At 40.8% G+C, this 15,137-nt stretch overlaps 1 protein-coding gene across 1 annotated transcript; it reads right to left on the bottom strand.

The window, feature by feature from the left end:
• Window positions 1–3,222: 3,222 nt before the first annotated feature.
• her3 (hairy-related 3) lies at window positions 3,223–4,232 on the bottom strand. Its single transcript, XM_031738181.1, has 4 exons — window positions 4,179–4,232; window positions 3,980–4,075; window positions 3,790–3,871; window positions 3,223–3,677 (listed from the first exon to the last, which is right to left on the bottom strand). The coding sequence occupies exons 1-4, from the start codon at window positions 4,230–4,232 to the stop codon at window positions 3,223–3,225; spliced, it is 687 nt and encodes a 228-aa protein (XP_031594041.1).
• Between the last annotated feature and the right edge of the window lie 10,905 nt (window positions 4,233–15,137).

Here is a 15,137-nt window from a genome sequence, read left to right as displayed (position 1 = left end):
TGCTTCAGGTCCACTTTATTTGTTGCTTGTACAATATGTGCTTTTAGTGGAACAGAGCAGAATTTCCCTGACAGGCAAAGAGATGACATCATTTTATGTGTCACCAAGGCCAGATGAAACCAAACCTCAGTAAGTCCTCGGTAAAGACTGAGGTTTGACTAACAATGGTTAGTTCTGCTTAGTTTAGTACAGCCACACATTTTCTGAGCTCGCCTTTACACTGTTAAAAAAAAACAATCCTAGAAAAACAGTAATATTCCGGCAGCTGGGGGGCCAAAATAATACCAGAAAATAACAGAAAATAACTTTCTCATAAAAATACGGTTATTTTCAGTAATGACATTACAGTTTGTTGCCCTAATTTTACATGGGATTTTGCCTTTTTCAAGTGCTTTTAAACATTAAATTAGGAACATGTTAATGTGATTAAACAATGAAAGTACCTATAAACCATATCGCACCATCGGCCCCTCTGGCCATCACCAGTAGGCGGTAGGTGAAGTGTCTTGACCAAGGACACAACGACCGAGAGTGTCCGAGCCGGGGCTCGAACCGGCAACCTTCTGATTACAAGGCTAACTGCCAACTCTTGAGCCACGATCGCCCTAAATAGCAATAATAATTATTATTATTTGATGTAAAAAAAAGTTTATGAGAATCATTTTATATATTTTTCCATAGCATTACATTTGAATTTAACAGTTCAATCTTTCAAATAACGGACACATATTTGTGAAATCATGATACATTTGTGAATGTATTTTAACAATCTAAATATGCATATGTACAGACAGATACATTTAAAAAACAAGAAAATTATGTTTTATTACATTACAGTGATTTTACGTTAATTTACATTTGAAATGTGAAATCACAGTTTATTTATGTAAATTTAATGATATTCTAGAAGAACAGAACAAAACTGTAAAATACACAGTAAAATACTTTTATATTAGGATTTTTTTTTACAGTGTGCAGAACCATTCCCTCTTTGTGGGTTATCTTGTTACCACTGAAGTGCATCTGTTGTCACTTTGATTTTCATCGGAAATATCCCCGAAGTTTAAGTAGCTGTTAATGTGATGATCGAGTTTATTTTTATGATCAGTGTTTAGTTACTTTGTTCTCTTTCAGCTGCTGATCGACAGTGAGCATTATTTTAAAGTAATGGAGAATTTGTGGAGAAGTTGGCGTTGTCTGTAGCCAGAGGGTTTCTTTTTTGTTTGTTTTGTTTTTAACAACAATGAGCATGTTCACGTCGCCTTCTATGTGCCAAAAGGTCATTCACACGGTTTGGAAACAGCTTGAAACCAATGACAATCTCTAGTGTGTGTGTGTGCATCTGACTGTGGCAGCATTCTGTAGACTACAGTTTTAATTGCGCTGATCATCAAAATAAATTAAAGCACTACATGGCTGTGCTGAACCCGGGCGAGCCAGGTCTGCTTTTATTGGTAAGGAACAGAGACGTCTGCAGCGCACTTCATCCACGTCTGCTCTCTTAAGTGCGCTTCACTGGGCGCAGTTTAATGCTAATAAAGTATTCTCTATCTCCCTTAGGTTCTCAGCTCTAATATAGTTAGCTATTATAGTGGACCAAACTAGGCCAGTGCAAGAAGAGTTCATAGAAATTCTTAGAAATAGTTTTAAGGTCATTCAGTGTGAAGGTCACGTGGCATTTTTTTTTCTTGTATTAAACTTTTCTTGTGCCGTGGTCTGAGACTCTTGTACGGGTCTCATGGAAAGCTCAGCTTTGACTTTGCCAGGAGAGATTTTCGCACCGGGTTTTATTAGCAGACCAGTCAAAACAAACAAACAAACAACCAAAGATGGAATAACAAACAGTTTGGACAGAGACGGGGTAATAACTGAGGTTTCTCTGGCAGCGAAAAACAAAACAAAAACAAAAACAGGCTGCCCGTATCACATGGAAACTTCTTCTGCGAGACAGCAGTGCTTTCAGCATGGGTCGCCTGAAATAGCTGTGGGCGTTGCAGCAATTCTCCTCGCTGTAAGGTGCTATCCTCTCCAGCGCTGTTAGTAAAGAAAGGGGAGGCACTTTATGGCACCTCCGCTGAAACAGCGGAAGAAAAGGGCACTTAAAAGAGGTCTACAGCAGCCTTAAAGCCAGCGCAGGACATAGTGTCACAAGTTGATGTGGTTATGCAGTTATCCTTAAAACTACGTGATCTAGTATACAAACACTTCTTCACCACTGCTGAACAAAATGAAAAATTTCAGATGTATTTTTCCCAAAAAAGTTGCCCCGCTTCCTACTTTCCATTCTACTGTGGATTACGCGCACGTAGAATGAAAAGACTTCAGATTAATGAGGTTTACAGTAAATTTGACAAATATGGTCTGGAACTTCACTATATAAAGTCCAGGGAGGAGTTAAATGAATCTATAATAATGGTATTTTTTTTTTTTAAATAAAATGAGACACTTTAACCCCAAAGTGGGAAATCCCACTAAAGAAGGAGCTCAATAAAATAGAAAATCCAAAAGGTGAAAAAAGAAAAATTGGATAAATTCAAATTGAAATATAACATGATTAAATATAAAGCTCAGATCAGAATCAAATAAGTGTATCCAAATCTAGAGGACATTGAGCGTGTAATTAGTTGCATACAGCAGAAAATTGTTTTGCTGTCCGACAAGTATCTGATTTCCCTGCTACTGTTTCGGTACTTACGCGTGAAACCAGAGAAGAATGGAAGAAATGACAGTCAAACCCCACCGAGTCCGTTTTCCCTAAAATCCACAAAATGACGTCATAGTTTCACATGAAATTAGGCAAATTAAGTTTAGAGAAATGCCACAAAGAAATAGAAATTATGAAGCGCTTCATTTTTAAAGTTTCAAGCACACACAGGTTCTCGGGCTTCCCACAATCACAATCAACGTTTTGAAGTTTACATTTTTTACAGTAATCTGTGTCGTTTTGGATTGTTTTCTCTCTCTCTCTCCCTCTTTTACACTAATCCGTCCTTAAACTAATACATGTGCCACTTTGTACACAACATGCTGTATTTGACATTCAGACTGAAAGGTTGATGTCATGTTACAAACAACACAACGGGACGTTTCTTTTGCCACGTTTATTAGGAAAATAATACGGTATTAACAATAAGTAACAACATGTCCAGGAAAACTATAGTGCAATAAGAAACATAAACAGTTAAATCAAGCTTTATTTACAGGATATTTACAGACTTTAAGCTACCAAGGTCGCCACAGGCTTTGCTGACCGTTTGCGCCTTCATTTATGTAGCTGGAGCCTTTTTTACTAGTATTTTGAGTAGGAGCCGCAAAAAGAACAGCCTGTTTGGCTTCAGTGGAGCGGAATGCTTCTTCTGCAGGTGGAAAAGGAGACGTGCTTGCACTGTGGACTTTCAGAGTTTTCGATCCGGTCGTTTTTCTCTCCTCAGTTCCGGATGCGGATGGAGAAAGTTTCTGCGTCCCACTCTGAGTGTCAGTTTGCTCCAGGCCGCTGTCCATGGTGCTGGAGATTTCCGCTCTTCTCCGAGAGCGACAGAGTTTATTGGAAAGCTGCGATAACATCCAGCGGTCGCTCGCGTTTAGATCATCTGCCATCAGCAAGTACTGGTTGACGTTGGTTAGGCAACTGCGGAAGCCACTTTGGTAGTCGGAAACGTCGAAAGCAGACGCTGCGCCTAAAATCATAAAAAAAAAATGCATCTCAAAGTCAGAGACATTCAAATTCTGCATAAAGTTGTGCTCTCAAAAATACACGAATACATATTCAAGAATGAAGACATAACTCACAGCTTTGAATTTTTTGGAGGTTCTTGAGATGTTTCACGGTGAGCTCCAAGATGTCAGCCTTTTCCAGTTTGCGCTTTCGAATCTGAGAAAAGAGATCACATTACTTAAACCTTTTTCATAAAAAAAGCTACCTCATCAAAAGTAGCAAACCAAACTGTTCTAGCTCTAAAGTTGTGGTTCTCATACTTACACTGCTGCTGTAGTAGCTCTCCAGGAGACATTTTAACTGGTCCAAACACTGGTTTATGCGAGCTCTTCGCTTTTTTTCCATGAGTGGTTTGGACACCTATAAAGCACATAAAGTCAACACTCCGTGCTTCGATAATTCGTAATAATTGTGAGGTATTCGCCCTTTTATTGAGTTCCCTTTAACATGTTCCTTTACACACCTTGTTTCCAGCAGTGGGTTTGACTTTCTCGACGCAGTCTGTCGTCGCCACCATTCTCTTAGTCCGTTTTGATTTCCTTGAAGTTAATCTCTTTCTCTCTCTGGCCCACTGAGTGGATTTATATAGAGACACCCACTTAACATGTCAATGCAAACAGGCCCGCCTCTGTCTCTCGCGCTCAAATGGGCAACACTGGCAGCCATAGTTGGTTTAGAAGCCCACACTAACTATAGATTAAGACTCAAATTATTTGAAAATCTATTTTTTATGGTGCTCCATGTTTAATAACTGAGAATAAATCTATCTCACCTTAATCCAAACTCACACAGCCTGGAAGTGTTTTTTTTTTAATTACCTGGTTCATATTTTTCTTTCTTCATTTCCTCAAACGCAGGTTCGTGCAGGGCACAGATGAATAACCAGACTAGAGTTTAATGGGAGAACAGATCTAGTTATATAGAGTCTATACAGTCTGCTGCTTGTGCAGCGTCTGCTTGGTGTCTAATAGAAAGAAAGAAAGTGTACTTTATTGATCCCCGTGGGGAAATTCCTCTCTGCATTTAACCCATTCACTCAGTGAAGCAGTGGTCAGCCTTTGGACGCAGTGTGTAGGGACGGTACCTTGCTCAGGGGTACCTCAGGGTAGCTGTTCAGTCGAACCCCCGACCTTCCGATCATGGGGCCACCACTCTACCTACTGAGCTATCCCTTCCCCTAATAATCAACTTGTGTGGCAAATGTATAAAGTAGCGTAAAAATAGTAAACATAATGATAATGGTTCTGCTTGGCGTGCAGCATGGACACTATTGACTCCTGTATTCAGTCTTTGTGAGTGAGTTTCACGCCACCAGGTTGAAGGCAGCACCGTGGAAATTCACGTCGTGTCTCCACAACACTCCGATTTTCTGGTGACCGCTGATAGTAAAACCTCTGCACCTGCAACATCTTATTACATCAGCCAGGCTACTTTTTAAAGGCAAACAATGCAGGTATTTTCATATATATTTATATAGAGACTATACACGATAAACACCCTAGATGCTGGAACAAAAAAAGCAGAAGAGGTTCCAAGTGCCTTGAGGACACTTTTACACTTTTAGCATTCTTTCACTATTGTGCGTCAGCAGTTTTTGTCTTCATACCAGCCTCAGTGAGGCACCGAGGAGAATCGCGGGCCGCCCCTTGTCCTTGCTCCCTCGCTTCCCGATTTTCCACACTTCCCGCTGAAAGGAACTGAGCCTTGGGAAAGTCATAGCAGCTGAAACAATGTATTGACCATAGGATCACCGCAGTCCACTGGGCATTTTGTGCTCAAACTCAGACCATCTGAAAATGGAAAAATAGGGATGAATCATCTTACCAAGATGTGTAACATACCAGAACTATCTGCCGGGATCTCAGAATAACCCAATAATAAAATAATATCAGCAAAATGTTCACGCAGCTTTTTTAGTATTAAAACATAATTAATCCCTTCATTCATTACATAGTTTTTGTATATGTAATTGGCTTATTGTGTAAAAAATGTCTTTAATAACTTTTTTATAGTAGTTTAATTAAAAAAAGTTTTATTCACACGCAAAATCCACATATTTATAATAATAATAATAATAATAATAATAATAATAATTATTATTATTATTATTATTATTATTATTATTTCTATTATTATTATTATTAGTAGTAGTAGTAGTAGTAGTATAGCCCACACTGTGATCATTTTGCTTTCAGTCATTTAAAATAACATTTGTGTTATTTCTTTTATATAAAACTATAAACACAACATGCCACATGCAGTTGTTCTGACTGCACGACAAAATACAATAAGTGCTAGTTGACTCATTCCCTGACAGTGGGTGATACTTTAAACCAGGACATGTGGTGTGGCCCACAGGAACTCTGCACCCTGTAATTTTTAAAGCACCCACTGAAAAACAAACAAACAAAGCGAAACAAAACACAAAATGCAGTGATGCAAACTCAGTAAAAACTGACTGACAAAACGGTGTCCATTTTTGACTGATTCAGTTAAAAGGACTAGATGTTACAGTCCCTGACAATGCATTGCTTTAGATGGAGAGACTCTTGAGGGATGGCTGTTATGAGGAAAGGCAGCCCAGAAACTTTGCCAGCAGCACACATCGTTGTGTGACTCAACTTTCGGTCTTTTACCCCCCCAAAATAGAACACGCATGAGATATATGAGAGTTAAAGGGTTGTGGGATCGAGGTGGGATTAAGTAAACAAGAGCTTACGGCGCACTCTATTTTATCGCTGTTTAAGGTAAATGGGCTCTGTGTATGCAGTTCATTCAGTAGATGTATAGAGCTGGTTGCGCACTTCAGGAAAGTTTATTTGAAGGACACGCGACACAGTAGAGAAAACCTGTCTCACACTGCCCATGTTCTCCTGCCCGATCCTGTGTTGGTGTACAATGCGTGTGTTGAAATGAGTGAGGCCCTGTTAAAGGAGGGGCATATTTGTATTCAGTCTGAAGAGGCCGAGAATGAAAAGAGGCCAGTTTTTAGCGGTGTGCCACTGATCTTTTCTTTTCCTCTGATTTGTAACTACAGTCTGCATCAAAAGATTCCTTTCACTTCTAAACTGAACCAACACTAGTTTCCTCTTCATCCTGCTATGAAATGGTAATCAGACAACTTCTATAATGTCCCTGCAAGTGGTTGTAACCCTTTTAGCAACTGGACATTTAATTTCATTTAACGGGCTTCTGATATCCAAGGCTGACGTTAAATTCATTGCCTTCGCAGAACTAAATCACAGCCGTGAAGTCACTCAGTCGAATGAATTGAATTGGCAGACTTGTGTCAGGAGTAACTAATTGAGTAAAAACCGAAAAATTGCGGGACACAGTTGTGGTGTTATGCTTCAGCGTTTAATCGGTATGAAACTTGGCCGAAATGCTCTGGGTGTAAGTGGGCCTTCTGATGCCTTTTGTCCGATATCCGTCACATTATCTGCTTTTTCACGCTTGGTTTTAACACAGGACCGTGGAGGGCTGATTTCAGCGTGGAGTCATGGCATCAAAACACTGGCCTGTCTTGTTATTCTGTGTCACAGAGGAGCGATTTCTCCGCTGATTACTCGGTGTAATTTCAATTAGTGTTGGATGTTTTCGTTAGGACAAAGGAATAAAAAAGAAACAACAGAAAGAAAACTAGATTTCCAAAATGAAAAGGGGTAGGGGTAGGTGGTCTTGTTTCTGAAGTGGCGGAATGCAATCAGGCTTTGAAACTGTTTTCCTCCAAAACCCGCCTCACCTCTGTCATAAGTTCTTACGCCATCATCTACCCATGAGAATAGCGCAGCGAGAAACTTGTGTCCTCAACGGGCATCATAATACAAGTGCCATTAAATGACAAGTTAAGTGTATGTTTTCAAAAAGGACAGGTCCTTCGCTCCACTTTTACTTTTCAGCCTCAGGTCATTCATTAACGCGATTGGACCTTTGTCATGGATTCCTGAGGGGACCTGACAAAGCTGCGGTAATAATTGGACTATAGGGGGAACTTGTTAACAACAATTAGTGAGGTAATTATATAATTACTGCAATAACTGTTTTCTTCCTAAAGGGAAAGTGATGCATTTGCAAGCCAATAGACTTGTGCCTAACAGTAGGCTACGTAGGTAGAAATACAGAGGTCATCTTTATGTTAGGAAACGTCAGAGCAAAATAGTTTATTTTAAAAAGTAATTAAAAACTATAGTTGTAGAGCAACATTTATATTATATATAAGCTATAAAGCAATGCTTATTTACGCGATGCAAGTGAAGTGTATTTATATATATAAATATAATAGGCCAAGAAAAATGAAAATGTAAAAACAGCAGAAATTAAATCTTTAGTATTCTAATTATATCCACTTTAGCCCGTGTTATGGAAATACATTGCAGGTTATAGAGATTGACAGACCACGTGACTTTCGCGCATTGCATGCCGGGAGTGAAGGCAGGACATTTAAATTACCGCATCAAATGCAAGCATTTGCAGCACCGCAAAACGTTTTTCTCACGTTCCAATACCGTCTTGCTTTTTCTTTTCTCACCAAAAATAATGTACAAAACGAAGGAGAACAATGCCGGTCCGTACAAAGACAGACTCGAGGAAAAGGCAAAGAAAAGGTACTTGGAAAAAATCAAAGGAGTGAAAGGGTTAGACCCTTTACGAGCACACAGACTGGACAAAAGACATCAGCGTGCTGCCCAACTTTAACCACGCTCAGATTTATAATTACATGGTTCTTGGAGTGAGTGCATACACTCATGAAGTTTTAGTAACTTCAGGTCACTGCAACAGGCCCAGGTGCAGTTCACGGACGGATGGGTACAGGACCTGGAAATGCACCGTGTTGAGCACAAGACCATCGTACGCACAACGGTAAGTTTACCTGTCTCACAAATCGTCTTCATAAATACACATTCGTGAACCGTTTATAAATAGGACCTTTTAGCTCACGGTAATTAATTAGTAGTGCAAAGAATATATGGTATGCATTACAGAAATGTAGCAGTGATAATAATATTGTATGCTGTAATCGTACTGGGCAATCACTGAGACAAAAATCTGTCATATATCCTGTGAATAAAAGTATATGTTGTTGTCTATGTACCATGGTAATAACAGAAGCGATACGCAATATTCTGCCAGGACAATTTACCATTTATGCAAAGCTACACATTTACTGTACATTCTGTCCTCACAAACATGTTTTTCTGCATTGACTGTTTCAGGTAAATCACTCCATGCGCCTCAGCCAAAAGCCTCTTCAGCCCTGGGTTATTCTGCAATCTAATGGGGACGTTGAAAGTGCACATTGCACATGCATGGCTGGTGTGGCAGAGAAGTGTGTGCATGTAGCGGCTCTCCTTTACAAAGTTGACACTACTGTGCGTCACGAGGTAATATCACGCCGACAGATGTCAAAGCTTACTGGATTATGCCCTCCAACATCAAGAGAGTGCAAGGAGTACCAGGCCACACAATTGACTACACCACCAGTGCAGCAAGAAAAAGGGCACTCGACCAATCATGTAGTGCTGGACAAAGTGACTGTTCTCCTAAACCCAAAATCCGGACTCGCACTGGTGGCAGCTCACTACAAGTCGCGCACACTGGCCGATTTAAAGTCTCTCACAGATCTCATGCATGAAAACCGGTCAGGCCTATGCGCTGTTATGGAGGACTTCTGCCACCTATATGCTGACCCTGTCCAGCCTCGTGTCCTCCCCAAATCACTGCTACGCATCTTTGACCCACAGTTGAAGGGCTGTCAGCTATCTGTCCTTCTGCAGCACTGTGAACGCCTGAAGCACTGTGTCGTTGTCTCAAAGGCTGAGGCAGAGGCACTGGAGGAGAAAACCAGGGAGCAGCACAAATGTGACCTTTGGCACACAGCACGAGCAGGAAGAATCACTGCGTCAAACATACATGCGGTTGTGTCCACCTCCACTGCCAGTCCTGCGTTGTCAACTGTAAAGAAAGTGTGCTACCCACAAAACTGTCACATCAGCTCTCCAACCAAGAACCGCAACAATTCAAGTGGGAAGAGACAATGAAAACACAGCACGCGAAAGTGGTACACCTCACAGGAAAGGTGCAGCATAGAGAACTTAAAGTTGATAAGTGTGGTTTCATAATCAACCCCGCATTCCCAGAATTAGGTGCCACCCTGATGCGCTCAGTAAATGTGAATGTTGTGGTGAAGGATGTGTGAAATTAAGTGCCCATATAAACACCGCAACAACAACCTCCTGCAGGCCTGTGAAGATGACAGGTTTTGTTTGGGGTTAAAAGATGGAAGGGTTGAGTTGAAAAAGACACACATTTACTACAAGCAGGTACAAACACAGATCTATGTTACAAAGTCACACTTTTGTGACATTGTTGTGTGGACAACAAAAGCTTGTGTTGTTACACGTGTGATGCCAGATATAGACTTGTGGACTAAAATGTTGCCTGTCGCTCAGGATTTTTTCTACAAAGTTGTGATGCCTGAGCTCTTGGCCAATCACTACAGTGATCCAGAAACCAGTGTTTCACAAGGGCCACATTACATGGATGTCACCGTGACAAAAAAAAAAAAAAAGACAAAAGCTTGCATAGAAAACTAATCAAAGTATTTCAGTTACACACATTCTGAGACAACTCTTATATTGAAGGACTTTCTTGTGATTTCATGTTTAGTGTCACATTAAGGTGGACACATCTTCCTGTACTCTGCACTTTATGGTTTGTTATCTGTTGTTCTGTTACGCACAGTGAATTATTATAACGTGTTAAAATTGCAATAAATGTGTCTCACACCACTGCACTCTACAGCTGTGCTGTAAATTATTATCTCTTTATGTCCATACGCAATCTTTCTTTTCAGACTGTACTAATATACAGTGTCAGAACCAATACAAATAAAGTAAGTGTTGCACAAGTCATTCATCAGGACTGTCTTTTATTTATAACTGACAAGTTTTACATGTTACTATCGAAGCTTACAGGACAAAGGCAAAATAATATACCGTTGTGCATTATTATTTCATTTTGTTAAAAAACATAGCTGCACAACAAAACAAGACCAAATTGGAAAACAGTTATTCATCACTTGCTTGCTTTACAACAACACTTGGGCACATGTTTGTGAGCGCACATGATACAGCAACTATCTTATCCAGCAAAGTCATGTTCTCACCTTCGCATGGCACCACAAAACCTAGACGGATGGTGTCGTTTAGGATAGTGTACTTGGACCGTGAGACAGCCTATAACACGCTCAACATGGATCCTGACATGTGCCAGTTTTCGTGTGTCCTCCACATCTTTTGCTTGTAGCTGACTGCGACCCGTGTAAATGCTGGAATTTTTAAAGTGGCACCCATTAAGGCAACACTTTCCCTGATATCAAAACCCGGTCTGCGAGCACTATGTCCCCGGTGAAAGCTTCTGTAAAGCCAGAAGTTTCCGCTATTCGTTTATCACTTGTACGCCTCCCATCCTTTAGAAATGAAAGAGATGGTCCCCTGTGGTGTGATCCCAATGAGATATTTCATTGTGTGTCTACTTTTGTATGTTGAATATGTCTCCGCCATGGCACGTAAATTTTGTGCCCTCTCTATGAACAGTTCAAAACAGTCAATAATAACTGTCACCCGTCACCAAACATCTCTACATACTGGTGTGGCATACTGGCCTGTATGCAATGTCTTCCAGGCCAGTGCACCAATGGACTCAGGTGAGCGTACAACACATTTACAGTAATGTTAAACACAGTGGAAGTGGTTGTCCGGCTAATATCAAAGAGGTGTGCAATATGTGCAATCGGAAGGTTGAGTCTTAAACGCATGAGAGTTAGCAAGAGCATCTGAAACTGGGAAATTTTCCTGTCAGTGTCTGGCAAGCTCGGGCTGATTTGTTGTAGCACCCCATTAGTAAAGCAAAAGAAGGCAGCCCTGTGTAGAATTTAACTTTAGAGTTCTCGTCTTTCAAGAATTCCATGTCTAATTTCTTTTGGACAGTTCTTTTTTTAACACTAGGTTTTCTTCTTGAAGGTGTGCTATTTCTTGTAACCTTTGAGAACACATTTTACACTCCTGCAGATCTTCATCCTGGTGCTTTGGATTTATCTGCTGTGGTTGGCTCTCAGCTGTAGTTTCCGTAGTGACTGGTGCTGAAAGACATACATGCACACAGACAAAGACAAGATCATTGAAAGTGCAAAAATAAGACAGTGCTTAATGTGGAAAAAGTGGTATTTATTTATGTACATTGACAATTTTACCTGGATGGATTTCACCTGCATGAGCTGTCTCTGCCCCAGAGGAACGCGGGCCTTTTCGTGGCTGTTTTGATTTCGATCTCTGTTTTAACCGATCAAATCTAGCAGTGGTAGAAGCTTTAACTTCTGTGTGGCCCAGTTTGAGAGAGGGTGCCCAGTCTGGATCGCATTCCAGCATTTCGTAGGCTGGTTTGCCTACAAAATACAGCAAACATTACACAGAGCCACAATAAACAAAGGAGCATAGCGTGATGATTTCTGTTCAGCGCCATATAAGACGTATTAAATACCACAAAACACTTACCGTTGTGGAAATGCTTGGAGCAGACTAACATGTGAGGTGGAGTGTTTTCGAACGTTATATTAGGTCTTCTGATAGCGGCAATCCAGGCCATCCGTCGCCTCTTCGTGACTTCGGAGACATGGCTTGAGAATTTCTCTTCCACGCCGGAATCCGATAAAACCAAACGCATTTCCCGTCGACTTCACGCGGCTGTCGTTCTCCCGGCTTGTGCAGTTAATAATACAACAGGTTCTTGGCATTTTTGTTTCTTTTATCGCTGTGTAACTTATTTCAATTGAAAGCCTGCGTGCGCTAGTACCTCTTGCCTTGGGTTCCCACAATCCTTTGCGGTTTTACCCTCAATGACGTCACATTTTCAATCTCTATAGCCACTCCTCATGGCCTTGCAGACCTGTTAAAATATGCAAACTTGGGCCCAAAAGTTGGCTCACCGTGAGCGGAGCAAATCGATGTACCGCCTCCCATTCAGTTGGACCCGAGGCAGCACTGGTGCGTCCAAAAGGCTAATTGTTGTGTAGCAAGGCCACAGTAAAGAGAGCAGGTACACGAACAGGTGCACTGCAAAAGTAATATTGGAAATATTGACAGGATTTTCTGAAAAGCCACGCGACGGACCTGTTGGCAAAGCTCTGATCACACATCAAATGGAAACGGCATCATGAATTTCTATAGACTGCTCCTCGGGTTATTTAAAGACTTCTTACTTTGGTTTGGCAACATAATGGCCTGTGTTTGCCTGTGTGTGCCGGGGTTACCGCATGAAAAGGACAGAGGTGCACATTAACATCGCTTAAGGTTTTCTCAAGGGCCGAAATGAACTGACTGGAAAGTAACTTTATAACTCGCTGGAGGATGAAACCTTTGTTGGGCTCTGTTGTGAAAGACACAAGAGCCTGACAAAAGGAGGGCGCCTTTGTTAAACACTAAAGCGCATGGGTATTGATGTGCCTTGAATTGCAAAACATCTGCCATTTACTCTGAACGACTAGAGCGAAATTTAAATAAAAATAACCAAGCAGCCTTTAGCGCGGTGTCTTTAGCCGTGCGTAAAACAACAGTCATATGAGCAACTTGAAACCCTCCTTCCCCCTTTTTGTTTTTCAGGTTTAAAAAACATCAAACCTTCCTTTGTCAGTGTGGCCAGATGGATCAACACATGACGCCCTCTTTAACTGTAATGGTGCAATACTGTTTTTTCTTTGCAGACGTTTAATCTAGTCTAAATCTAAGTCCAACTCACAGTGTCTTACTTTAATGTTGACAGGTCCCTATAATGATAGAGGCTTGCTGGTGTGACTGCTTATTGTGAGTAGAAAGACCACTGTGAATAGAGCTGCACGGACAGGTGCAAAAGTATTTCAGATGCTTAAGGGACTTTCTGAAAAGCCACGAGCTATTATGAAAGTTCTAGGCTCTGGTCAAATAACAGAAGACACAGATTTCTACAGACTAGCCTCGGGATATTTAAAGGCTTATTAAAGACTCTTACTTTGGTGGGATACACTAAATTACGTGTTAATATTTAACAAAAGGCCAGAACAAAAAACAAAACGAAAAACAAACAAACAAACAAACAAAAAAGCAACCCAGCGATGAGATAGTTAAAGGCTTTGTGTTAAGGATGAGCAGACTGAAAAATTGCTCAAGCGCAGTCATTTAATTAGCCGTTAGCGCTTTTAAACTTAGATTCTGAAAGACACAAAGATAAAACATTTCAATAATATTCCAGTTTAACTGCTCCTAAACACAATAAGGAATTATAAATCCTTAACACTGAACTAATGGAAGCTATGTGTTAATCTAAACTCGTGTATGGACTCTGACCTTAGAGTGATCTGTGTCTTTCGATAAAAAAGGTATATAATGTTCAAGGAAAATCCCATATGGACACCGAATGCAAATTGCCTCCATTAAAAATGTGTTTTGTTTTTTGCGTTTAGGGGGGGACCAGTTCCTGACCAACTTTTTTCCCATGGTTTTCCCTTTATCTGGGCAAAGTGGAAAATTGAAAGGTAGAAGTGAAAAGGCGTGGGGCGTTACCCTGATTTTCCTCGCTCTATATTTTGTCAGACAGAAATGTGTGCCCCCTTAGCTGAACCAACTTTTTTTAAGGAAAGAAATTCATTTAATGCGAGGCTAATCCAAGTTTAAATTGTTAAATAGAAAAAAGCTGTTGGAGTCTGTTATAAGTTGGAGATAGTCATATCACATTGGAAGCATAGGCTCATTTCACCCCAGTTGAATTGCTGAAGTTGGTAATCACACTGAAATTCTGCATAACATCGTGTGTGGCGAATGTAACTCTGAAATCAGTATGAAATTGTCAATTTGCTGGTGTCAGCGTATAGCCCTCCAAACGCGCCATATGCCATGCTAAGTGGCACCATTCACCAATTCGTTCCTACTTTCACGGTCCATCCTCCCCTTTTCCCTGCCAGGAAGCTGAATGGCCACAACAAAATGGCAATTTACCCTCTCGAATTGCTGCATACCCCCTGCGGGAAGGCTCTTTCCGTTTCACTTCGCGGGGCATCCCAATCCTACTAAGCGTCACGGCGTGAAACTTTGACTTTCAAATGGAGAGAGAAGTGTTTGACCATCAGTGCTGTCAGCGCTGTCTCAATAGTTTGTGTCTGGCTATAAGTTTGACGGGACATCAGAGAAGAGAGTAACAAAACGAGGTTGGTAAAGAGGCCAAACAGCAAAAGTACACGTAACTAAATTAAGGAATATGAAGGGAAACGTTTGATCTCTGATCCAATAATAGCCTACAAAGAAAAACGAGTGAAGATCCCTGCATGTGATCATCTTTAAGATCACCAATAAACGCACACACTCGCCATTTTTTATGTTCAGTTGGCATAAAATGC

This window comes from Oreochromis aureus, linkage group 20 (assembly GCF_013358895.1).
Source record: "Oreochromis aureus strain Israel breed Guangdong linkage group 20, ZZ_aureus, whole genome shotgun sequence".
Classification (NCBI taxonomy): Eukaryota; Metazoa; Chordata; class Actinopteri; order Cichliformes; family Cichlidae; genus Oreochromis; species Oreochromis aureus.
Note: the sequence above shows the minus strand (reverse complement) of the source record. Positions and strands in the feature narration are given on the sequence as shown.